The 26,837-nt window shown below is 37.4% G+C and overlaps 1 protein-coding gene across 1 annotated transcript; it reads left to right on the top strand.

Moving 5' to 3' along the window:
* The first annotated feature begins 224 nt into the window (after positions 1-224).
* Positions 225-26,837, top strand: anxa1.3 (annexin A1 gene 3). The gene is given in 13 exon segments (NM_001011246.1): positions 225-249; positions 6,343-6,421; positions 8,354-8,465; positions 10,066-10,160; positions 10,957-11,070; positions 11,209-11,299; positions 12,863-12,942; positions 14,956-15,012; positions 17,752-17,845; positions 19,221-19,316; positions 19,845-19,903; positions 22,943-23,065; positions 26,391-26,837. Coding segments are annotated over 12 exon segments (1,053 nt in total). The 5' UTR covers positions 225-249; positions 6,343-6,346; the 3' UTR covers positions 26,448-26,837.

Consider the following 26,837-nt stretch of genomic DNA (forward strand, 5'->3'; position numbering starts at 1 on the left):
TTTAAAGAAGTAGAACCAGGGTAAAATAGGGTTATTCATAAATCCACAGGCACCTACAGTACTAGAGTGCTGCTATTCTGTGCACCTTATTTTCATTATGGATAATTGTTTGTTCCTTTTAATTGAAGGAACATTTTTTGAATCAATAGGTGTGGCCCTCGGTAATTATAAAAACTCAGTCTCTTTGATTTTTGTAGTTGTTCTACTATTGCTCTTCTAGTCATCAAGCAAGTACCTGTTGGATACAAGGTATGTAACTATGATGATTGTATTGTTCTTACCTGTTTTTAATTAATTGTACAATTGAGACATTCATTACTGTCATAGCAGATATCCATATAAAACATTTAACCTGTAGTTTGTGATCTTATTCTTCTCATGTAAAATAAATTATCAAAAATTAAAACATGTCGTACACATCATCATTTCTGTCCAGGTATAGGACTATATATATATATATATATATATATATATATATATATTGTCAGCAAATATAACGTACTGGACTTCATCGTATGAATTTTAAAAAATGGCAATGGTTGCCTCCATTCTTATTGGTTAATTGGATTTCTGAACTCTGTGGACAAAAAATGTTCCTCCTGCATATGAAAAATGTGTCAGGCAATCTTTAAAAATATAATGCGCTGTGGGCAAATTGCTCTTTCTATTTTAGTCAAGGGGAGAGTGCAACTGGAGTTCCTAGAATAATATGTTCTCATCATCTGCCCATATATATTTAGAAAGGATTAAAACTACTCTGGATCTCTTTTTTTGTGGTAAACTAGCATGAGCTGTGTCTACTACTGACCATGGGTTAGGAATATATATTGACCATATCAGAACACATTCCTTTCTGCACAGAGAACTTCTTGAAAAGGAAACCAAAAATATCCACCAACAATCTATTTTATTCTGTATTCCTCCTGCATGACTGTTGCATGTGTCAGTCCTCCAACTGGTTGACTTAATCTGGTCATAATTGGTAGAGACTTCGGAATATTTGACCATTTGGTCAACATGATCCACCTTTTTCATTTTAAGGTTGAAAAATTGTGTTCCTATGCAACATGTTGCCATGTGTTAAATTATGATTCACTATTACAGCCTGAAACATATACTGTATCTGACCATTTGATTATGTTTGGTTGGCCTACTAAACTTAAGTCTGTGTACAAGCTGTTCTGCGCTGTCCCATTGAGACACATCATTGTGCGTTCTAGCAAAACATTGTTGTGCGTTCAAGCAAAAAAGTTTTCATTTGCTGGATCATATATGTTTGATCAACTAAATCAGTTTATAAAAAGACTGGAATTAATCAGTGGCTCAATACATTTAAATAGTATCATTCCTTGTTATGTTTAAAGGTATTTTGTTTGTGAAAATTAAAATAAAAATGATCTGAATTCTAAATTAAACCGTGAACTCATCCTATTCTCACAGCTGGCAGTGAGTATATAAATAGATGAGGACCCACAAGCCGAGTCAGGCACGGGTTTTGAGCAAGTGGTTTAGGGTCGGGTGTGAGTTGACAATTTGTTGACCTGCACATCACTAGTGCACAGAGCTGTGGATCTGTGAAATTACATAATTATGCGTTTGCACACAAACTTTTCTTTGCTCTTTCAACTAATTTTGTGCATTGATGCCACTGAAAACGTTAACAGGAAGCCTTCACTACTCACATGAAATACACTTGTACAATCTCTGCTGTGTGGTGTAATACTCGTTGCGGTCACACTGAACTAAACAGCCAAAAAGGTGATTTAAAGAAAAGTGATTTGCCTCAGATGCATTTAAAGAAAACTAAGGGTAACCCCCTAGCCATAGTTGGCTCAAAATCATATTACCTTGCCCATTTTAATAACATTGAAACATGTTAATTTTTTACAAGTAAATCTGACAATACATCGCCACATTTGATAATTTATTTCCTTGTAAGACCTGCTTCATATTTTTGAGAAACATAAATTACTCAAACAAGGAGCAATATTGAGTAATAAAATACCTTTAATTGCTTAATTGACAGTTTGTGGTGCAGGTTAAGCAGACCACACCCTACAATACAAAAGTGCCTATGGACATTTAGTGATGATCTGTCACCAAAGCATTAATAAAATGAAGATAAAGCTTGCTGAAACAATAATAGAGAAAAAAAAAATACATGTTAAACATACATTTATAAATCAGCAAAACCATACAGAAAAGGTTTAGAATGATTATGTGATTTAGCAAATGATCTAACATTTTAGTTGCCTGAAGTCATTCAGGGGAAATAACCATATAATGCTGGGAAGAGGAGAAGAGAGGAGATGGACTGCCAATGACAAATGGCTACAGGGATAGGGTAAATACATGCAAAAATAAATAATAGGAGCAAAAGGCAAAGATTTTCAGCTTCTTTTCTTTTTAAATAAAAAGATGCACCCTACTGAACAGAAATGTTGGCTGCCTTAGGCAGCAAGGGGTTAACATTCGAATGATCCCTGGGTATGCTCTCCCACCACAGCCCTTGCTGTTTTTAAAACCATACTGGGGAGGTAGTAGAAGGGCACAAGTAGAAAGGACTCCTGAATAAACCCATTAAAAACAGAAATTCATAAATTACACGCCACCCTTACAGAAATACTAAGTCACACAGTCATGTATGTTGTACAGCCTTTTATATAGTTTAGAAAAACCTCAGTTTTCCCTTTTCAGGTCCAGCATTTAACACTGGTGAACCATAGCTTGTATGACTGTGGAGTACATTTTTTGCCATTTTTATACAGGTATGGGACCTGATTTGCAAAATGCTCTGGACCTGGGGTTTTCTGGATAACAGGTCTTTCTATAATTTAGATACTTATAACTTAATTATACTTAAATCTAAAGTAAATCTAAAGTAAACCAAATTTATCCTGTGTGGCTTGTAGAATGGCTAAGAAAGAACCTCCTGTACGGTTATGTTGTGTTGTGTGTTGCGTTGTGAACCTCTTTTGTTTGTACCTTTTTCTAATGATATTCTTTTCTCTTAATGCATATTGGGCTAATTTGCACCTAAAGGATGAATGCTCTCATTTATGAGAGCTGAAAATGGAACAAAAAAATCAATATTACAAAAAAAAAAACATTTAAACACAAATTACTCACTAGGATTGTTTTGCTTCCAATAAGGATTAATTATATTTTAGTAGAGATCAGGTAAAAGGTACTGTTTTATTGTCACAGAGAAAAAGGAAATTACTTTAAAAAATGTAAAGTATTTGATTAAAATTGATTGAATTGGAGATGGCCTTCCTATAATACAGAGCTTTCTGGATAATGGGATTCTAGATAACACATTCCATACTAGTACTTCATTTTATATTATTGAAGCTATAAAAAATGAGGTTTAATGTTCAGTTTTTCTTAATGCTGTATTGTTTTTATTGTTAGACTAGATTAACTATAAAAACAACAGCAAGACATGCATATGAAAATGTTATTGTATAGAGTTAGTGAAATAAACATTTTCAACATGTCGCTTTACTCATAGAGCACATTTACAGAATCTCAAATACAATATTCCCATGGTGCTTCCCAAATGTTCAGATTTTCTAGAGACCAATTGGGCAGTCTTCAGCTATGCTGACACTGTACAATATCGACACTGGTATGGTACCAATGGGATACATGTTGAGCAAACTTGGAATGGCTTTTCCATGGGATGGACAAAAAATATGCCTGCTCCATTTTGGAAATCAATATCATAATCTATAGCATTAACCATGGGGCATCAAGTATAGATCATGTCTAGCTTGCACAGTTTATGTACACTTCATAGTTGTATGTCAATATAACAATATAACAAAGAGATTATTGAGAAACATGTAGAACATTTGTTACCCTCAGCCCTACCCTTATTTTTGCTCACCACTCATTTAAACTCATTCACACCTCCATACCTGTTTTTCCACTTAATAATTCATATTGTCCTTCTGTAGAAGCTACAGGAGCCAGATTTCTTTCCAAAGCTTGTCATCTTTTAAATCTGAAAACCCTTCATACTGTGAAAACAAGCAGCACATAGGGAGGTTACTTTAAATGATAATCTGGATCAGCTTTTGGGAGAATGAAAAGTATACGTTTAGAACCCTATAGGAGAGCAACAGTATTATGTATTCCATATATTTGTATCCTAATTATGAGCTGAGTGGGCTTGAAGATATTCTAGATTTCACTGTAACTCAATATAACCAAAACATGCAGCTGTGCAACATCTTTGTAATACTGTACACGGCTTGACAAATAGGCACTTTTTTATATGTATCAATTGGTCCCTGTGATCTATACTATTTTAGCAAACATCAAGTGATAACACACAATATGAAACATCAGGTGGCAATGCCACTATAAACAAATTAAACCCTTTAAAAACATATTGCCTCAGTTAGCTATCTGTTTTAGAATATAAAACAATGAATATGAATATTGCATAGAATATGAAAATTGATACAGTCCCCTTTACATACAGTGGTTGATGACATTTGCCCATATAATGTGTAAAATTACTTTCCAGGGTTTTCCTATTTTAATACATTGTCCAAACACTACTCTGTATGTGGACCCCAACAATTTGGATAAACTGTGCAGTTTGGACTAAATCAACCAGTCCAGGGTACTAGTCTGCTAAACCCACTAGCGACTGTAATAATGTGTGATGGTGTATATTTACAAGCCAATTAAGATATTTGACATCTATACGGTGACAGACTAGATCATATGGTAAATATCTATCTTTACTCCAAACCTTAGAGAGTCCCCTAAATCCATAGTGACTACAAAAAAAAAACAACAGGCACAGCATAAAACTTACATTTGTTGTACCAAAAAGACAGTGTCTGTATAAAACTTTTTCAGGTTATTCACATGAATATTGTGCTAAATTACTTATATTTAGGTGAGTTTGAAATTTGTATGCTGTGGAAAAAGAAAAACATAGCTGTAATGGAGTGTTGATAGGGAAAGTTCCTGTGTGCAAAGTATGCAAAGATCCATATCAGACCAAAAGCACTAAGTTTTTGCCAGTATCTTCCCCCTCCTAAATCCTTCGTATGAGTGGAATGACTCCAAGTTATTAGTCCTTAGTTCTGGTGAAAAAAACTCTATGTAGAACTAATTGAAAGAGACCCTTGGGGGGGAGTATATATTAAAGGAAAAATATACCCCCAGAATGAATACATAACCAACAAACATAATATTATGTTAAGTGACCTATCAAAGAGTCTAATCAAACTGGAATTACATGACCAGAAATAATGCAGCTCTAACTGTAACAGGAAGAAGTGTGGAAGCAAAAGGCAGATCTCTGTCCATTAATTGGCTGATGTAGCCTAGCATGTATGTGTGCCTTGGCTTGTTTGTGTGCACTGTGAATCCTATGATCCCAGGAGGCGGCCCTTAATTCTTAATATGGCAATTTGCTATTTAGGAGTACCCAATAGCACATACTGCTAAAAAAGTATATTTTCATAAAAATTGTGTATTTAGATGAAGGAAGGTTTTACATATGAGCTTGTTTATGTTATATATTTTTATAGAGACCTACATTGTTTGGGGGTATAGTTTTCCTTTAGCACTGGAGACAAAATCACTGGTGATGCTGCCCATGGAAACCAATCAGCAATTAGATTTGAACTGTCACCTAAAACTTAGAAAGAAAAAGCATAGATCTTATTGGTTGCTATGGGCAGCATCACCGGAGCTATTTGACCCCCTGTAATATTGATAGTGTTTATTTTTACTCATGTTTTTCTAGTCTATGCCTACTGGACATGATTTGGTGAGCACTGGTTTGTTGGTTATGCAGTTACTCCCTGTCCTTTTAAATAAAGGGCAAAGGTTTTGTAGATGGCAGATATTATTTGAATTAATATACCTATAGGCTAAAGTGTTTATTAAAAGTGTTACTTTAAAGGGATTCTGATTTTTATGGTGTACTTTTTTATTTCAAATTACACTCTACCATTTAAAATTTTATTCTTGATCCAATAAATGTATTTTTTTAGTTATTTTATATTGGTGTGTTGGCAGCTATTGTTTCTCCTACTCCCATGTAACTGGAGTCCCAAGCCAGATTTTTTACTACTGAGGGCTATTCTGATATCTACCACAGGTGTCAGGGAGTTGCCATCTTGCTACCAGTGGCGTAACTATATGTTACTGGACCTGCAGCAAATTTAGTTTGGGGCTGCTAAGGTTGACCTATTATACCAAGATATATTGAAATTGCTCTATAATTAGGACCCTCCTGGGCGCTCTACACTCCTGGCCCCCCTGCAGTATTCGAATATGTATGCTAACCAATGGCAGTGTGTATTTCAGAGACATGGACCAGCAGTCAAACACTTCGATAGTTCATCAGATGCTACAAGTGTGCCAGCAAACACAAATCAGCAGTACTGTGAGTATAATCATTCTGCAAAAAGTAAATATTTTTTGTGGGACTGTCAATACGAATGCCAAGATTATCTTATATGTGTACATACAGGTAACATGGACATGGACTTGGACTTACTATAACACTATAATTCAAGTACATGCAAAACAGTTTCTTATCAATAATGAAAAGTTTGTGGACATACTGGATTTAAATAATAATGTTTTGCATTGATGTTTTTGCATTACATCAGATACTTTTTACTGCAGCCAAGCAGATTTAGGAAGAAATTTGAAGTAATGATTACATTTTAGCAATTTAGTACAATTATATTATTTCCCATCATCAATAAATTCACCCTACCATGATTAAAAAAAAACAAAAAAACTCCATGGCATGGAAAAGTCATAAAAGTATGATGAAAACTGGCACAATTTTGCAAAAAAGGGCACATTAAAAAACCTGGCATGACCTGACCATTTAAGAATAAAATGCTAGTGTTTTTTTGAAAGTGCGTTTGTTTAGCTAGATATTTGGTGCTATAGCAACACAAGAATTTCAGAAATACTGTGTTCAGCCACAAGTCTGCATTAGCAATACAAATACTGTAAAATCACAACAGGATCACATGCCTTTGTTTGGATAAAGGGTATGTGTTATGTAACCTGTGGAATATGATCCCAGAAAATCTTCTATCTTTTAAAGGCTCAGTATACATACTTTGGAACATAAGTACAATGAATAGGGCTTGTGCTGTGATTTTGCCTATTTTTTAAATTAAGAAATGTATAGATTGTATATTACACTGGAAAAATCTTAAAAAGAAAGTACAATCAAATACTCTTTGTATGAGAACAATCAAAACAAATCAGCAGTGCGCTAAGAATACCCTTTACAAACAAACCCCTCCTTTACCCACAGCTGAAGCCTATTTTAGTTTTTGATATGAAGAGCTGCTGATTATAAAGAGAGCTTCTCACTAGACATCTTTTTTGTTTTGACTGTACTTGTATGATCCAGGAATTAGAATGTGACTTTACTTATCATTTTGCATTTGCGTAGCTTAAAAAGCATAGCTACAGTACTCAGAATATTGGCCACATCTGAAAGAGACACAGTGTTTTTTGACTCTTATTTATGTATAAATTCTTATCACTTCTGCAAGTGCAGTTGCAGTTCTCGCAATCTCCACACAGTCGTTGCGCTTTAAATCATTTTTATTAAAAGTACTTGCGTTAAAATGCGCTCCTTGCACTTCCATTGCGCTTGGCACTGCTCATTCCTTTCTGCTTTCTGTTTAAATCAAGCACTGCTGTGCCTATTGACACAGGCCAACCCTGGAGCTACTGCCATCCCTCATCAGGTGGTAGCAGCAGGTTTTCCACCCAGTGTCAACAGGTGCAGAGCACTTGTGCCTGAAGAATCAGATGCAGACATCACCTCATCCCATACAAAACACAGGAAAAGACACCAGACTTCTGCGCAATTCCTTCTAATTTGCAAAGAAATATGCCTGCAGTCAAGGTTATTTTGGCAAAGTTGTCCACAATGACATTGGAATTCTGGGAATTCTGGCTTGCACTGGAAATTGCACTTTGTACACTGAACTTGCAGAAGTAAATGAGCCATACTATGTGGAACTTTACCAAAGAATAATGGAACAGAACCAGGAAATTAAGGAAACAAGGTGTAAAGTCATGGAGCTAAAGGATTCAATTACATAAACATTGTTGTTTTTGCTTTTGTAACTGAAATAAACCAGTAATGATTAACTGCCCATAAAGACAAATTAGCCAATATAATATACAGTACAACTAACATTTACTTCCTCGGGAACATTACCTAAACAGGAAAGCATTTTATAGCAATTGTATCATGAGTGCAAGATTTTTATTTGTTCACTTATTTGCTGTAGTGCTTTAGAATGCATATTTATAGCATCATATACATCCACAGCAACAGCAGCAGCAACAGTCTGGAGGTTCTGGAGCAAAACCACACCCACCACTCCCAAAATATGATGCTTCGGATGATGTCCGTGCACTGGAAAAAGCCTTGAAACCTAAAGGTACATAGGAGCATCTGGGTCTATTTACTAACAGGGGTACTGCGTTATTTATACACATTGCAATGTCAGAACAAATTTGCTGCAGCTATATTTAAAAATATTAAATGTAGTACAAGTATGGGACCAGTTATCCAGAATGCTTGGGACCTGGGGTTTTCCAGATTAGGGATCTTTCCTTAATCTGGATCTCCATACCTTACATCATCTAAAAAATAATTTAAAATTTAATTAAACCAAATTGGATTGTTTTGTCTCCAATAAGGGTTCATTATCTCATAGGTGGGATCAAGTACAAGGTACTGTTTTATTATTACAGAAAAAATGGAAATCATTTTTAAAAATGGGAATTATTTAATTTAAATGGAGTCTGTGGTAGATGGCCATCATGTAATTTGGCATACAAAGCTGGGCCATACAGGGCAGTGGCTTTGGAACCTTCCCTTCCATTAAGCATCCCAGAATAACCTGTTCCTTGGAAAGTTGGCTTCCCCTTATTTCCAGGTCACATCATTAGCTATCATTGGACAAAGTACTAAGTGCATAAATACTGTAGGTGCAGTTCATCATGTTTTTCACCAACAATGCAGCATTTTCCTAGAATTTCAGTGTAGGCTTATGAGCAAATATATTTGCCTGATACAGGTTTGCAAATATATTTGACTGATACAGAAGTGGCGAAAATGTTTGTGAACCTGCGCTAAAATTTGGTAATGCGCTTTGTTTTGCCGGATAAAAATAGCCTTTTTTTTTAGTAAAAATAGAAGCTTAAAAAAATAACTATAGTCTTCAATGCATTTGGTGCAAGAAAAAAAAAACATTGACTCAAAAAAAAGTGGTGCGAGAAGCAGTGCAGCAGAAAAACACCTACTGACTCCATGGCATTTTGGGAAAATTTGCCATTTCACAAAAGACAACAATAAGAAATAGCATAAAGATGCAGAGAGCAAAGGAAATGCTATGCTTGCCTGTGTTTAAATGTATGTTTAAGTCAAGGGTTCCTTTACTCGCCAGCATTCCTCAGTTGTTGTCACTGGCAGTCCTTTTCATTGTGTTCATATTAACATCTACACCTATGGTACCCTACACTTCCACACAGAAATAGGCACAACCACACAACAGTACCAATGAGCTGCTATGCCTGGAACAATTTTGTGCTGGCCTTTTTATATCAGTAACACAGTTAAACTGGAAATGTTCATTAAAGCAGTATTGAAAAATTATAACTTCTTTATTCTGCATTTGATGAAGAGAATCAAGCTGGCCATACAAATATTAAGCTGTCCATAATTGACAGGCACACATAAATAGTAATATATGGATTTGTAAAAGGGCACATGTATGTCCACTAGTGCAGTCAGCAAATTACAATTTTGCTGAAATTATATTTTAACTACTTGGTGCCCTCTGCCTCTGGACAGTAAAATGCACAAATATTCATATTGCTAATAAAATTATATTAAAGACAAATGCAAAATTATTTCAGTTTCATTTTTTAAACATTTTGGTTCCAAAATTACATTTTAAATATTTGAATGGATTCATTTAATTATTTTTTTTTTTTTTACCTTAATGTGTTTTAATGGATTATATTATTTTACAGAGGTTGATGAAGGTACCATAATTGATATACTTACGAAAAGGAATAATGACCAACGCCAAGAAATTAAGGCTGCCTATGAAAAGGTCACTAAAAAGGTAAATATATGCTTACTGTAGTTGCACACTTGCTTGCGCTTTAGAACAAGAGGCAGGACAGTGGTCCTTGATAAAGGTCCCAGGAGGGACCGAAACGTTGGAACACACGGTAAATGAATAAATAGAAGAATTGCTGTGAAATGGTGTGCTGGTCCTGTTAATAGGTATTTACATATTTTGACTTCAGCACCTATCTGTTAAACTGGTTTAGAGTGCGGACACACAGCTTGACTATATATATATATATATATATATATATATATATATACATTCCAATTGACAATGCGCACTCCTCATCCTTTATAATTCATTTATTGTTGCATTAAAAACATCAACGTTTCGGTCCAGGTCTAGGACCTTTATCAAGATGTTAAACATCTTGATAAAGGTCCTAGACCTGGACCGAAACGTTGATGTTTTTAATGCAACAATAAATGAATTATAAAGGATGAGGAGTGCGCATTGTCAATTGGAATGAATATGAGCTACAACCATGTGCAGCACCCTTGAATTGGATATGGAGTAAAGTGAGTAATGGGAGTGCGGACCTAGTGATACAATATATATATATATATATATATATATACACACACAGGCCTAGGTGCTAGGTTTGGCATGATCTGGATGTTGAGTTGCCAGTGAATGCAACCCCATAGTTTAACCTATCAACCAGAAATATGTCAGTGCCATACACGTAGATGTAAAATGGAAGCCTGCACACTAGTCCTTGGCTTTATAAAAAGAACCCATAATATTTGTGTTTGTCACAGATAAATGATGTTTTATTTATTTGTAGCCTTTGGCTGAAGCACTAAAAGCTGCTCTGTCTGGTGATCTTGAAGAGATTTTACTGGCTATGTTAAAAACTCCACCTCAATTTGATGCTGATGAGATGAAACAGGCCACAAAGGTATTTTTTTTTTTTGTTATATCTTTTAAAATAAATAATAATGACTGTAAAGAGCAATCTATTGTGTTTTAGTGTGATAGGCACTCTCATGTGTTTGATGTATTGTATCACTTTATTCATTACATTTTGTTTTGTTAGGGTCTTGGGACTGATGAAGATTGCATCATTGAGATTATGGCTTCCAGAACAAATCAGCAGATCAAGAAAATGCAGGAAGCTTATGAAAAAGGTAATGTTCCAGTGGACAATAAATATTATTCTATGAAACTAATTTCACTTGCAGGTTAATAGTTTTCACATACATTTTGAAATATTGCATGATATTATTTGCTTGCTGTTTTTTAGGCCGTCATAATAATGTACCATACTTCACTACATGCAATAAAAGTTTCAAGTTTATTTATATTGCAGTATGCAGTGTTTTTACTTACCATAATAAAATGCATGGGAAACATACTATGAGTGCTAGTAACTGCCAGGGGCACTGCTGCCATAAGAGAAGTTGAGAAACTCAGGCAACACCATGCAAGTTATCAGAAGTGGCAAAAAGCAGAGAGTGCAATTGCATTCTCTGCACTAGTGATGCGGCCCCCATTGCTCATAAACGCAAGCATTGGGTACAAGGGGGGGTTGCCAAGGACCCCAGAAACGCCCCTGGTTTCTACCACTTTGTAACAATACTTATCATTTGAGATTTACAAAGTTCTTTGCTAAGCTCACCAACTCCTTTTTACTTGGCTCATGGATAAAAAGGAGTTGGGGGTCTCTGCTGTATATCATGAGCTTGATGAATGAGAATCTACATAGACTGCTCAATGCTTATCATTTGGAGGGGTAGCTCTGGCACTCAGCTCTTAGACCCCAGAGAACAGAATGGTGATTGACAGCTTAAGGCAGTTCAACACATTGATTTGCTTGATAAAGGTGTCAGTTTGTTAAATAATTAAAATTAAAATTTCCTGACAGAAAGTGTTTGGTAAAATTAAAACTCATATCATATTCATATCATATTAAGTTGCCTATAAAACATTATCAGCTGGAATATACATCAATAATTATTGCCCTTTTACATATTTTCCCTTGAGCCACCATTTTGTGATGGTCTGTGTTCTACTTCAGAGATCACCTGACAGGAAATAATGCAGCTCTAACTGTAACTGGAAGGAGTGTGGAAGTAAATGACACAACATTGTCCATTGATTGGCTGATCTGATGTTAGTGTGCCCTTGGTTTGTTTATGTGCACAGTGAATCATATGATAAAAGGGCCATATTCTTTAAAATGGCAGTTTTTTATTTAAGATTACCCAGTGCCACATACTACTAAAAAAGTATAATGATGAAAATGGTTTATTTAGGTACAGCAAGTTCTACCATCAGAGCTGTTTTTGTGTTGTATTTTAGTAAAGACCCACATTGTTCTGGGGGTATGGTTTTTCTTTAATAAATCTGCCCTTAGGATGATATCAGCGAAGATCAAAAAACATCAGCCTCGGGCAGCTACTTCATTACGATAGATATAATAGGCCCAGTGAAGAGCCTGTTTTAAGCACAATTATATACATGCGTGCAAGGCAAATGAATTCTCTGAAGTGAGAAGGCAGTGTATCTTGAATATATATAGTACATAGCATTCGCAAGAAATGTTAAGAATGTGGCACTTTAATATAAACATAAATTACTGTATATTTAAAAAAACACTGAATCATAGCTTTTTACTAGTTTAGATTAAGAACTGCAAGCTAGACATTAATAACAAAATATTTATTTTTTTATTCCTTTTCTATATAAAGAGTATAAAACTTCTCTTGAGAAAGATATTAAAGCAGACACATCAGGGGATTTTCAGAAGGCTTTGCTTATGCTGTTGAAGGTATGTGGTTTTGGATATGAAACAAAAATCAGCATATGGTTATGTTATTCTCATATTCTGAAAATATTTATTTTACTAACTAAATCTTTTGATTTGCTATCAATTTACACTAAAGACAAGTGATGAGTGAATTTTTTTGCCAGCCATGGATTTCGGCGAATTTCGGCATTGGTGAATTGTTTAGTGAAACTTCTACAAAAAAAACCTACTGATTAGTGATGAGCGAATCTGTTCCGTTTCGCTTCGCCCAAAAATTCGCGAATCTTTGAAAAGATCCGCGAAACGGCAAAAAAATCGCGAAACGGCGAAATTGTCGTGCGACAAAAAAAATTGTCGCCCGCGGCTATTATTTTGTCGCGCGGCTATTGTTTCGCCTCCCGCGGCTATTGTTTTGTAGCGCGGCTATTATTTCGTCGCCCGCGGTTCTTGTTTCGTCGCGCGGCTCTTGTTTCGTCACCCAAGGCTATTATTTCGTCGCGCGTGGCACTTGTTTCGTCGCCCGCGGCTCTTGTTTCGTCGCGCGGCTCTTGTTTCGTCACCCGCGGCTATTGTTTTGTCGCACGGCTATTATTTCGTCGCCCGCAGCTATTATTTTGTCGCGCGGCTATTGTTTCGTTGCCTGCGGCTATTATTTTGTCGCGCGCTATTGTTTCGTCGCCCGCGGCTATTATTTTGTCGCCCGCGACTATTCTTTTTTGACGCCGGCGAAATTTTTGGACGTGCGGCGAATTTTTCCGCGGCGAAATTTTTCATCCGTTTCGCGAAACAATCCGCCAATGGCGAAACGTGGAAATTCGGCGCGAATCCATGCCTGGCGAAACTTTTCGCCCATCACTACTACTGATGTATGTCGTGCGACAAAAAAAATTGTCGCCCGCGGCTATTATTTTGTCGCGCGGCTATTGTTTCGTCTCCCGCGGCTATTGTTTTGTAGCGCGGCTATTATTTCGTCGCCCGCGGTTCTTGTTTCGTCGCGCGGCTCTTGTTTCGTCACCCAAGGCTATTATTTCGTCGCGCGTGGCACTTGTTTCGTCGCCCGCGGCTCTTGTTTCGTCGCGCGGCTCTTGTTTCGTCACCCGCGGCTATTGTTTTGTCGCACGGCTATTATTTCGTCGCCCGCAGCTATTATTTTGTCGCGCGGCTATTGTTTCGTTGCCTGTGGCTATTATTTTGTCGCGCGCTATTGTTTCGTCGCCCGCGGCTATTATTTTGTCGCCCGCGACTATTCTTTTTTGACGCCGGCGACAATTTTTGGACGTGCGGCGAATTTTTCCGCGGCGAAATTTTTCATCCGTTTCGCGAAACAATCCGCCAATGGCGAAACGTGGAAATTCGGCGCGAATCCATGCCTGGCGAAACTTTTCGCCCATCACTACTACTGATGTATATTCATATATAATGATATGTTCTCCAGTAGAAAGCATTCTATTGGTATTCTCTCCAAACAAAAATGACACCCTATATCTCCTATTGGTTTAGTAAAGCAATATAATAACTAGTGATGAGCGAATCTGTTCTGTTTCGCTTCACCGAAAAATTTGCGAATCTTTCCCGCGGCTATTATATTGTCGCACAGCTATTGTTTTGTCACCCGCGGCTATTATTTTGTCGCCCGTGGCTATACTTTTGTCGCCCACAGCTATTATTTCTTCACGCGGCTATTCTTTTGACGCCAGCGACTATTCTTTTTTGACTCCGGCGACAATTTTTGGACGTGCGGCGAATTTTTCCGCTGCAAATTTTTTCATCTGTTTCGCGAAACAACCCGCCAATGGCGAAACGCAGAAATTTGCCGCGAATCCATGCCTGGCGAAACATTTCGCCTATCACTAATAATAACTATTACCAATCAGCAGAATTATATTTTATGCCCCATATGCAACTTTATTCCCAACTTTTTTCACACTTAAACAGTAGTCCACTCTAGTATTTCATTGTTACATTTGATATCTGAATGACTAAATAAACCTATGCCAACTTGTTTTTAAACAATGTGGGTAATACGTATTGCAGGCTGAGAGGAATGAAGATTCTTATGTAAATGAAGACCTTGCTGAAGCAGATGCTAAGGTAAGCTTTTGCTTGTAAGTTCATAATGAACATATTAAGGGTTATAAGCAATTTCCTTTAAAGCGGACCTGTCACCTCCCATGTGTTTTTTAAAAAAACATATTAATGTAATCCGCATCTAAAAAGGACTTCTAATCCCCCTCTGTTACCTATGAAAGATTATCCATTGATGAAAATTCCACAGTTGCTTGTGATGTACCGACGATGAAGGTGCCATCTTTATCCTCCATCTTCTACCTTCAAATCTCGCGCATGCACAGTACATGAAGTGACGCGCATAGCATGTTGCTAAAACACAGTTAATAGGCACTCGATACAGAGGTCGCGCTCATTAGAGATAGGCGAGTGTACTGAACAGTCACATGTGCGCTTTCCACTGAAAACTGTGCGAGATTAACAAAATGAACTAGGGAGGAAGGAGCAGTAAGGAGCCTAAGGCATAGAGGCGGAGCTGATTGCATTTGATTGACAGCGCTTAAAAATGAGAAGCTATATCTTAGAAAATACGTTACAAAAAGAAAAAAAGCGATGGTTTACTGGAATGTCCACTCTTCCGATAGGTGATTTTTAAGGTAAAGGTGACAGGTCCACTTAAAATAAAGCAATGAAATAAAGTGTTTCTCTGCTACATTAGATGTCAGTGGATACAACTGCCCCAACAAGTTTTCTATAGCTAGTTGATATTGCAGGGAACACAAACTTACTAGGTTTGGGGGGGGGGGGGGTTTGTCTGTAGTTGTTTACATAGTAGGGGTAATATGGTAAAAACTGAATACAAACCATGTCCCATTTCTGACATGACAAAACATTTGGACATAAATGAAGCAGAATCAAACTGATAAGAAACAGCATATTAATGGGGTTGTTCACCTTTAAATCAAGATTTAGTATGATGTAGACCAGTGCTGTCCAACTGGCGGCCCGCGGGCCGCATGGGGCCCTCGACCCCCCCTCTGTGTGGCCCCCCACCTGTCTGGCTGCTTTGATGACTTACCTTTGAGTAAGCTTTAAATGGTATCAGTACTGAGATTAACTGTCCCCCTGCATGGTTCTCACCTCAGATTCAGGCTGTAATCCCCCTGTATTGTTTAAACATGTAATCCCCTGTGTTGTTCACACCTTTTAGTTTCTGCATTGTTCACCCCCTGCAGTATTCACACCTCAGGCTCAGGCTGTAATCATCCACATTGTTCACCTGTTCACCCCTCAGACATTGTATGTAGTGCCTGGACTATGCTGCCTGTGTACTGTATATGGCACACACAGACAGAATAGGGCAGGCAAAGTATGGCACATAGGCAGTATAGGGCAGGGAGGGTATGGAACACAAAGGCAGCATAGGGTAGGCATAGTATGGCACATAGGCAGTATAGGGCAGGGAGGGTATGGAACACACAGACAGCATAGGGCAGGCATAGTATGGCATGTAGGCAGCATAGGGCAGGGAGGGTATGGAACACACAGGCAGCATAGGGTAGGCAGAGTATGGCACACAAAGACAGCTAAGGGCAGGCAGAGTATGGCACACACAGACAGCTAAGGGCAGGCAGAGTATGGCACACACAGACAGCTAAGGGCAGGCAGAGTATGGCACACACAGGCAGCATAGGGCAGGCAGAGTATGGCACACACAGGCAGCATAAGGGAGGCAGAGTGCTGCCTGTGTGTGCCATACTCTGCCTGTCCTATGCTGCCTGTGAGAGGTGAACCTGGCAGGGGTTTGTTCTGGGAGTTTGTTAGTAGTTGGAAACAGCCATTAAATGGTCCCTAAGGTGTGTAATTATGTGTTGGGGGTTGCTGTGCTATACACAGGGGAGGAGGAGGCATATGGATTTAAGGGTGTGTCTTAATATGACATAATATAATTCTTTCATATATGAATAACTGTTGATATCCCCGCAGTGAGGACCAAGCATTTGGGTTTTTTGCTGCAATACCACCATTGTGATAAAATGGGTGTGGTTTGAAGTGGGTGTGGTTCAAAAAGGGGAGTGGCCAAACTGGCTTCCATTAGCGGCCCTCCACCATGTATGCTAGAGAAATTCCGGCCCTCGGCACTGCAGAAGTTGGACAGCACTGATGTAGACATTTAGAGACAATTTGCAATTGGTCTTCATTTTTTATTTGTGGTTTTTTTGTTATTTAGCTTTTTGATCAGCATCTCTCCAGTTTGGAATTTCAGCAGCTATCTGGTTGCTAGGGTCTTGTTTACCTTAGCAACCAGGTAGTGGTTTGAATAAAGTAAGAAAAAGAAAAATAAGGAATAAAAAGTAACAATAGTAATAACATTGTACGCTTACATGGCAATAGTTTTTAATCTGCCAGGGTCATTCCCATTTGAAAGCTGGAAAGATGAAGGAAGGCAAATTAATAAAAAACTATAACAAATAAATAATAAAGACCAATTGCAAGGTATACAATTGCTAGCTAGGTAAAGGACATTCTATAAGATATTAAAAGTTACCTTAAAGGTGAAGCACCCCTTTAAAATGCAAGGAATTTGTGTCTTGGTTATGTTTTTTTTATTATATAGATCTAGTATAAATGTTGTATCAAAGGAAGTAATATAATTAGCAACTTATTTTCCCTTGCTGCATGGATAATCCTTGCTGTGTTCAGCTTTTTTGGTGAAGAAATGTTACCTTATAAGGCTTAAATGACATATCGCCCCATGATAAATGTATCCTATACAATGGCTTATGCAAGAGACACTAAAATATACAATATTTTTCTCAATAGGCATTATATGAAGCTGGAGAAAAAATTAAAAAGGCAGATGTTTCTATATTTATTGACATTTTTTGCTCACGGAGTTCCTCTCACTTGAAAAGAGGTAAGAGATACAGCAAAATACTATGCATGTTATTAGCAATAATTCTTTAAACCTAACTGAATTTCTATTCCTACAGTAGTTTAAGGGTGAAGACACACAGAGCTACTAGTAGCAGATACTTGTCGTGGCTACTAAAATAGACAATGCTGATCATTTACTGATAATTGTCTCTATGTGTGTTTTAGCAGAAGCAATTCACCGTATTATCTATGGCAAAGTATTTTCTGGTGTTTAGTAGCCATAACAAGTAGCTTCTACAAAGTAGCTCCGTGTGTCTTTGCCCTTAGTCTTCAAAACATTGTAAAGATTTTAGGGTGTTAGAAACTAGAATGTTTTTATGCCCAAAGGCTCGAGCATTCTTAAATCTGCCTCTGAAATGCACAAATATATCTGGAATGTCTGTATTGCATACAGTAATTATTTAATACAGTTGGTTTTAAAAAATGTATCCAGTAGCCAATAGGAATATATTAGGACTGTACAGGTATGGGATCCCTTATCCGGAAACCCGTTATCCAGAAAGCTCCGAATTACGGAAAGCCCGTCTCCCATAGACTCCATTTTAATCAAATAATTCAGAATTTTAAAACTGATTTTCTTTTTCTCTGTAATAATAAAACAGTCCCTTGTACTTGATCCCAACTAAGATATATATAATCATTATTAGATGCAAAACAATCCTGTTGGGTTTAATTAATGTTTTATTGATTTTTTAGTAGACTTAAGGTATGAAGATCCAAATTATAGAAAGACCCCTTATCCGGAATACCCTTGGTCCCGAGCATTCTGGATAATGGGTCCAATACCTGTACCTACAATTCACAGTTTAAATTACACATAATAGGGTGGTGAATTTCCTTTTGCTATAAAATGTTAACATGTAATAATTCTCTAAAAGCACTTAATTACAAGTCATTTTTTGGCAATCCCAACTTTAACTTTTGTAAAGGCATAAATTCAGCTATATGGGATATTTGAAAATGTATATGTAAAAGGATGGCCCAGACACTTTAAATATATTTGATTTAAGACTTTTAAATTAGGGGTGACAAATAGCAATGAAACAGCAAATCAATGGCCAGAGCTGCCATTCAATCACAGAATAAATATAGAGAAGGTAATATTGTTAATTTGGTAAGTTCCCTTGGTGCATCAACCACAAGTAGCCAGGCACACAGTCACACACTCTAACAAACATGTGAGCCAGCTCACTCACACACAGGCACAACCATATACACACAGAAACAAGCAGATTAGTTCAATGCATACATGCAAACACACTCATATACACATACATCACTTAAACCTTGTCATAAATATCATGGTACGTTTTCTTATAATATATTTCTAATAGTTGTTGTCCCTTATTATTTAGTGGCCCAAAAATATGTCAAATACAGCAGCCACAACTTGAATGAAGCACTGGATCTGGAGATGAAGGGTGACATTGAGAGTCTTATGATTGCCATTTGTACGTAATAACATGTTTTCAAAATTCATAAAATCTATCTATGTATCATCTATCTATCTATCTATCTATATCATTTATCTGTCTGTCTATCTATCTATCTATCTATCTATCTATCTATCATCTTTCTAAACAATATGAATACAGTATAATTAGACTTCTAAAAATTATTTGCATTAGATTTTATGTTAATATTAGGGTGTTTTGGGTACCCCCTTGTGCCATATACCTTGAGAACAAGTATCAAATCTAAATAAGGGAGGGTGGGCTGTGCTAAACTAACAACACTACAAACCTAATGCATATACAGCAGCTTCTTGGACTTATACAGGCTTCTGAAAAGAAGTACCCACACCCAAATAACTTTGTAACTAGCAAACAGAAGTTTAATATGGGTTCACGTAGATTTGTGCAGCAAAATTTAAGATTGAAAGGGTCATTTACTAATACTGGGGCAAGGTTCAAGATGCAAAAATGTGTATAGCAAATAATTTTTTTTGAAAAAAATGACCTTGTGTTTTTCCATTTTAGTGAAATGTGCTGTGAACACCCCAAAGTACTTTGCTGAAAAACTGAATTTAGCAATGAAGGTATGTCTGCTGACTGAAGCAAAGGTTCCATAAAAGGGAAAATATATATTCTAACATTGCAAAAAATAGCCACACTCACATGGCCTTTAAATGTTTAAATGTGCATTTTCCAACCTTTGGACACATACATAGCCCTAAAAACATTGTGACAGCAACATGACAACAAATTAAATAAATGTAAATACAATGTAACATAGAAAAAAAATACATGTCCATCAAGTCCGTCTAAGTGGAACCTGCCTAACTGCTAGAGGAAGGCAAAAACCCCTTCAGTTTGCCTCAGAGGGGGACAAATTCCTTTCTGACTCCAAGATGGCAATTGGACCCTGGATAAACTTTGTACTAAGAGCTGATTTCAATAACTCTGTATTCCCTCACTTGCTAAAAAGCTATCCAAACTCTTCTTGAAGCTATATAATGTATCAGCCTCACAGCTCTTACTGCAAAAAACCTTTCCAGATATTTAGATGGAACCTCCTTGTGTATTGTGCCCTTGTGTCTGCTGGAAGGACCTACTGGTAAATAAAGCATTAGAGAGATTATTATATGGTCCCCTTATATATTTATACATATATATCATATCCCTCCTTAAGTGTCTCTTCTCCAGTGTAAACAAACCTAACTTGGCCAGTCTTTTTTTACAACTAAGACTTTACCAGCTTAGTTGCCCTCTTTTAAACACTCTCTAATTCAATAATATCCCATTTGAACAATGGAGATGTAATAAAATCTGCCTCAGCGGCGCGGCAGGGACGCCCGCCGCGCCGTCTTCCCTCTGCGCCGGTTCCTTCCTAAGTGCGCGCCCGCACTTCCGCGTTGTTAAGCGCATGCGCACTGGCGTGATGATGTCAGCGCGCAATGGCGAGAAATTCAAAAGCATTTAAAGGGACTTTTTGCCTTTTCTCATTGCCCGTGATAGGATTTGTTTCCTGGTGCCTTCCTGAGCATTGTTCCTGTTGTATTTTCCTGTTTTTGACCCGGCCTGTTCCTGACTACTCTGATATTCGTGATCTGACCTTGGCTTGTACTCTGACTCCGATATTGCCTCATCCTGCTGTTTTGCCTAATCCTTTTGTACCGTGATCTTTGGCCTAACTGACTTTTACTACAGTCGTGCCCCTTTGCTTGCCAGAACTCCTCGCCTTGTTCCTCTCGTTAAGTCCAGGTGGCATCTGAGTAGCTGAGGGCTCCTCCCGAAGCCAAAGGCGGTCACAATACTGGTGAAGCTGAGCCGAGACCAAGGAACTTGGCATTAGTTCTGGTTTAGGGTGCCGACCGTGACAGGAGACCAGTGCTCTGTAAAGTGAAATAATGTCCCCGTTCCCCTGAGAATCATTGTCCCTTTTAATACAGCTCAGAACATTGTTTGTCCTTGCAGCTGCTGCCTGGCATTGCTTGCTACAGCCAAGTTTATTATCTACAAGGACTCCACGGTCCTTCAACATTATGGATTTGCCTATTGCAGTCCCATTAAGGGTATAAGTGGCTTGCATATTTTTACATCCCAGGTCTATATTTATCATCAATAAATCTACCTATCCTTCATAAAGCTGTCTTGATTACTATTTATAATGCCATTCTCCAGAATAATCTGTGTTCCTATTGAGTGGGTTTTGAAGCTCTGGCTCCTCTATTGTTTACACTGAAGAAAAGAATTGATTAATCACATTTGCCTTTTCTGTATCCATTATAAAAATACTATTACCATTATTTAATGGTACCATACTCTCCTCCCGCATCTTTTTACTAAAAATACTTAAAAAAAAAAATTAGTCTAAGCCTTTGTCGCAATACATTCCTCATTTTCTATAATTCCAGATTGCTGTTTTACAACATTTGTTATAGCGTTTATATTCACTGAATGCAGTTTCTGCCCCATCTGACTTGTATCCAAGCATAGTCCATTGTGTGCAAAGCAATGCAAAACGGGATAAAAAGCAATATATATAGCAATATATAGTCCATAGAAAGTACTCACGGCATAAAAATCTTCATACAAAACAAGTCCTTTATTCAGGCACAATATTGACTTCCAATTCGTTAATACGACTAAAATATTAATCCAATAAATCAATAGTCACAGTTCAATTGGGGTGCACAATCATAGCCCACGAATGTGGCCAATATAATTTCCCACCATCAGCACTCACCAGAAACTATATTCAATTTAAAGCAATTTTTTAATACAGGGGACGACCAATTCAGCATACAAAACACAAATCATGAAAGTAAATCCTGCCCACTGGGCACTACCTTCACACATTTGATGACTTCCCTAACTAAACTGGGCCCCTTGTGGACTTCTAGTAAGTGATGACCGAATCTGTCCCGCTTGGATTCGCCAGAAAATTTGTGAAACGGCAAAAAAATTGCAAAACGCATCTGTCGCATGATTATTTGTCTCCTGCATCTTTTTTGTCATCTGCGTCTATTTTTTTTGTCGCCGCGCTTGTTTGACATGACCGCACCCAATTTGACATGACCACACGCGGCAAATTTTTCTGCTGCAAATTTTTTCTGGAGGTTTCGCAAAACAATTCGCCAATGGCGAAATGTGGAGATTCGCTGCAAATCCATGCCTGTTGAAGAAATTCGCCCATCACTACTACTAGTAAAAAAACACAAATGTTTGGGGTCACCCCTGTACTCACAAAACTCCTTTGGGGAATTGCTCAGCCTCCTGGCTTTACTCTCAGTTCCCCAGTAAATCTCAGTCTCTCAGATGTTTGGTCTATGGCTCCTTCTGCTCCTTGCAGTGGCAGGCAGCAACCCCAGCCCCTCTGGGAGTTCCAAACACAGACAGGCAGCCTTCCTGCTCTGACCTTCCTAACATTCTAACTACAATTACATACCTTTCCACAGGACAGCTCCAATATGTGAGCTGGACCACTGAAATCGATCTCTTGGTCTGCCTATTCCTAAGTATTTCTTGGGTCACTCTACCACAATATATAAGTTGTCCAGAAATGCTTATTTTCAGATAAAATTGACATTGAACCAGGTGAAAACATTTTCTTTGCCCTGTATTTTTCATTTCAGGGTCCTGGAGTGCGTGAGAAAGCACTGAACAGAATTATGGTATCTCGTGCAGAAAAAGACATGAAAGAGATCAAAGCTGAGTATAAGACACTCTATGATATATCACTCCGCAAGGCCTTAATGGTTAGTTTTCTTATTCTGTTTACATTATTGATTTACTAATACAGTAATTATATATAATCATGATTCATGGAAATCTATTATACTCTTTAGGTCTTTTTACTCAACAACAAATATCTCAGAAACCACTAAAAATAAACATGTAAATTTCAAAAATGCTCAAGATCGGTCTGAGTAGGCTTACATTAAATACTTTTTTGGGGTTTAGATCCCATTTTATATTTGTGTAAATATTGAAGATTAATTGGGGTGAATGCTTGCTTACTGTCCTGGATTATCCTTGACTATATAGCAGAATGAATAATAAAATAAATAAAATAATACTTTATCTGTAACATTATTAAGAACTAATGGGCCCAAAGGAGCAGAAAACCATGTTCAAATGCTTGTATAATACAACATAGTGACCTCTTCTGGTGAAAAATCATACCACAAACCGAAATAGTAGTTACATATGTTTCCATTAAATGTAATTTGCAACAATTGTTTGCATTAAATACAACTTAAAACAAAATATGTTACTTATCTATTAATTTCATATATAGGGATGTAGCGAACCTCAAAAAAAAAGTTCGCGAACCCATTCGCGAACTTACGCCAAAAAGTGCGAAAGTTCGTGAACTTTGCGAACCCCATAGACTTCAATGGGAAGGCGAACTTTAAAACCTAGAAAAGCCATTTCTGGCCAGAAAACTGATTTTAAAGTTGTTTAAAGGGTGCCACGACCTGGACAGTGGCATGCAGGAGGGGGATCAAGGGCAAAAATTTCTCTGAAAAATACTTTGTTGACACAGCGTTGCGTAAAAACACAAGCTATTCCTATGTATACGCAAAGGCAGCTGGCAGACCTAGTGGAAATACGCGGCGTTTTTTGCTATTTCGCACTATTAGCACCATGGAAATGGCCATGTGTGGCTTGTGCGGCGTTTTTAGGCCGAGAAAAAACGCAGCAGAAACATACACGAAAAGTTCGCGAACTTGTGGACTTGCGAACACCCGATGTTCGCCGGCGAACAGTTCGCTACATCTCTATTCATATATTCTTGTGCACATTCCCAATATCAATATCAAAGTTTCATTTTTGAAATAAGTTAACCTGCAAAGGAAGAAGATAAAACCAATTAAAAAACTTACAGCCATTGGGTGCCAGATTTCCAATCTCTGTATCCATCTTGCTTCTTTTTCTAATAAAGCTCTAATTTTTGCCACCCAATGCTTTTTTGGAACGATTTGGAATTTCAATTATTGCAACCCATGGCCTACTGAAGATATGAAACAGCTTGACCAGTTTTTTTGGTGTTTATAGCAGACCTATGTTCCCTTATATGTTCCCTAACAGTACATATCATTTGGCCAATGTAAGCTAGGGGGAATTTGATAACATAAACCACATAAGAACTTTCATATTTATAAAAACCATTAATTCTTATTGGAAAGCCTTTTCTCGGGTGGTATATCACGTCACCTTTTTGGCAATTAGAGCAGCAACTACAACCAAGACTTGGGAATGTCCAATTTCTCCTTGGGGATGGGGGTGTACAGGCTTTCTGCCTCAAGCGTCACCAGAATGGCATCATCTGGTGCAGTCCTCATTTCACCAATTTTTTTAAAAAAATCTACTATATCCTTAATCTGCAACGATGTTTAAAAAGTTAAAAGAGTTAATCACTTTATCAACAAAAATTGAAAATGGTGAGAGTATAGAATACAAGAAACGATGAGGCACCTCCCTTTTTTGGTAAAATATAAAAATAACAGGTATGATAGGATTATCTACTTCTAGAAAGCTGCCAATGCCCCATCAATTACTTCCTTATTAACAGCATCCTTTGTTAAAATGAAAACATGCTTTTTAATTCTTGGGAGAGCACTAGTGGTCAACTTCTGATACATATTCTCATCAGCAAGCTGCCTTTTAATCTCATTTCTGTACTGGCTACTGAAACCTGAATTTAATGTGTTGAAAATGGCAACATCAGACTGGTCATTTTAGTGTAAAAGTGCAAATGATAATTAAGATGCTAACAAATCATGTACTGTCTATATATTCTGTACAATGACAATATCACCCCAGAGTTTCTTATTAATGCTGCCTTTTAGGTATATATCTAAACTGTATAAAAAAACACATTAACCATGTTATGTGAATGAAATCTGGATTTACCTTTGCCATTTTACAGTACTGATTATATGATGAGTAACATATAAAGCATATAAATAGCCTCCTTCAACACATTTTTAAAGCATTTTAAATGCATGCATTTAAATGATATTGTGCACGCTAAAATATACATTTCTACACAAATAATTATTACTGTTTTTAAGGGCTCTGGCACACGGGGAGATTAGTCCCCCGCGACAAAACTCCCTGTTCGCGGGCGACTAATCTCCCCGAGTTGCCATGAGCCGCCATCCCACCGGCGAACATGTAAGTCGCCGGCGGGATGGCACACGCGGCGCGATTTCCCGAAATAGCCGAAAAAGACTCGCAAGGCTTTTTCGGCAATTTCGGGGAAATCACGCCGCCGCGTGTGCCATCCAAGGCAGGCAAGGAAGGTTTAAGTTGGTATCCACACCCAAAAGAAGGAGAAAACAGTAACTTAAATATTGCAGGCGCTAGAATTGATGTTAATACTCTTAATGGGCAAGTTTTATGTAAATTAAACAGTAGAAATATGGAGCAGGGCATATGGCTAGCTGGACATTTGCTGAACTCTTTGATAGCTTAGAATTTGATACAGCAATGCCAACACCTCCTGGGGTATTCCCAGCACCGGATTTCTTTTACAGATGCCCAGAGACTCCACAGGATATGGAGCACTGGGGACAGTGCAGCTTGGCACCCCAAAATTTATGCCGCCCTAGGCCCAGGCCTTTGTGGCCTCACTGGGTATCCCTCTCTGCTGCATATACTACCTTGTCCCTGCTCACAGAGCTTCCACATGGTTACGTCCTCACAGACTCCTTATCCAGCATCTCAAAGTCTCTTATTCCCCCTGTTAGCCCTTCACTTTCTTCACCTCATGCTAGAACACGGATATAGAACTTACAATGCAAATTAAAAAAATCTGCTAGATGGTGGTAGGAATGCAGTACTGCACTTCAATAATAACACATTTACATCTTAAACTTGCATAATAGTTTAAGTGTGATTTTCTTTAAAAATAAAACAAAAACAGTTTTTAACAAGTATCTTTCCATTCTTATGCCTTATTTTATCTAAAAACCCACACTGAGTTGAATGCTAGTGCTAAGTGCAATACAGAGCTCACATGTTTAAAAGTGATTAAGGAATGCATTCACTGCCTTTTTATCTGTGTATTACTAGGATGAAACAAAGGGTGATTATCAAACTGTTCTTATCGCACTATGTGGACATGATTAGAAGATTTCAGATCTCACCCAGGAATGATCTCATCCAGGAATGAAAGAATACCAATATTATGAAGAAATTGATTAAAAAGAAATTATTTTCCAATACCTTTCCAAATTAAAAAGTTTTTTTAAACCAAACAAAAATTTTGATTTTTCCCTTACAAAAAAGGTAGACTATCATTTCTCATTTCTGTTGGTCACTTTCTATAAATATAAACATATACGGGAGATTTGTAATATTCTGATTTGTGAATTTATACTCTATCCATATTGCCTGCATTTGTTTCCTTTCCCAGCTACTTTTTCTCTTTTTTTTTTCCTCTCTTTCTTTTGGGATATTTGTATAAATATTTGAAAATGATAGATAAATCAATAATAAAAAAAATATTAATATTCTCTA

Source organism: Xenopus tropicalis, chromosome 1 (genome assembly GCF_000004195.4).
Source record: "Xenopus tropicalis strain Nigerian chromosome 1, UCB_Xtro_10.0, whole genome shotgun sequence".
NCBI lineage: Eukaryota > Metazoa > Chordata > Amphibia > Anura > Pipidae > Xenopus > Xenopus tropicalis.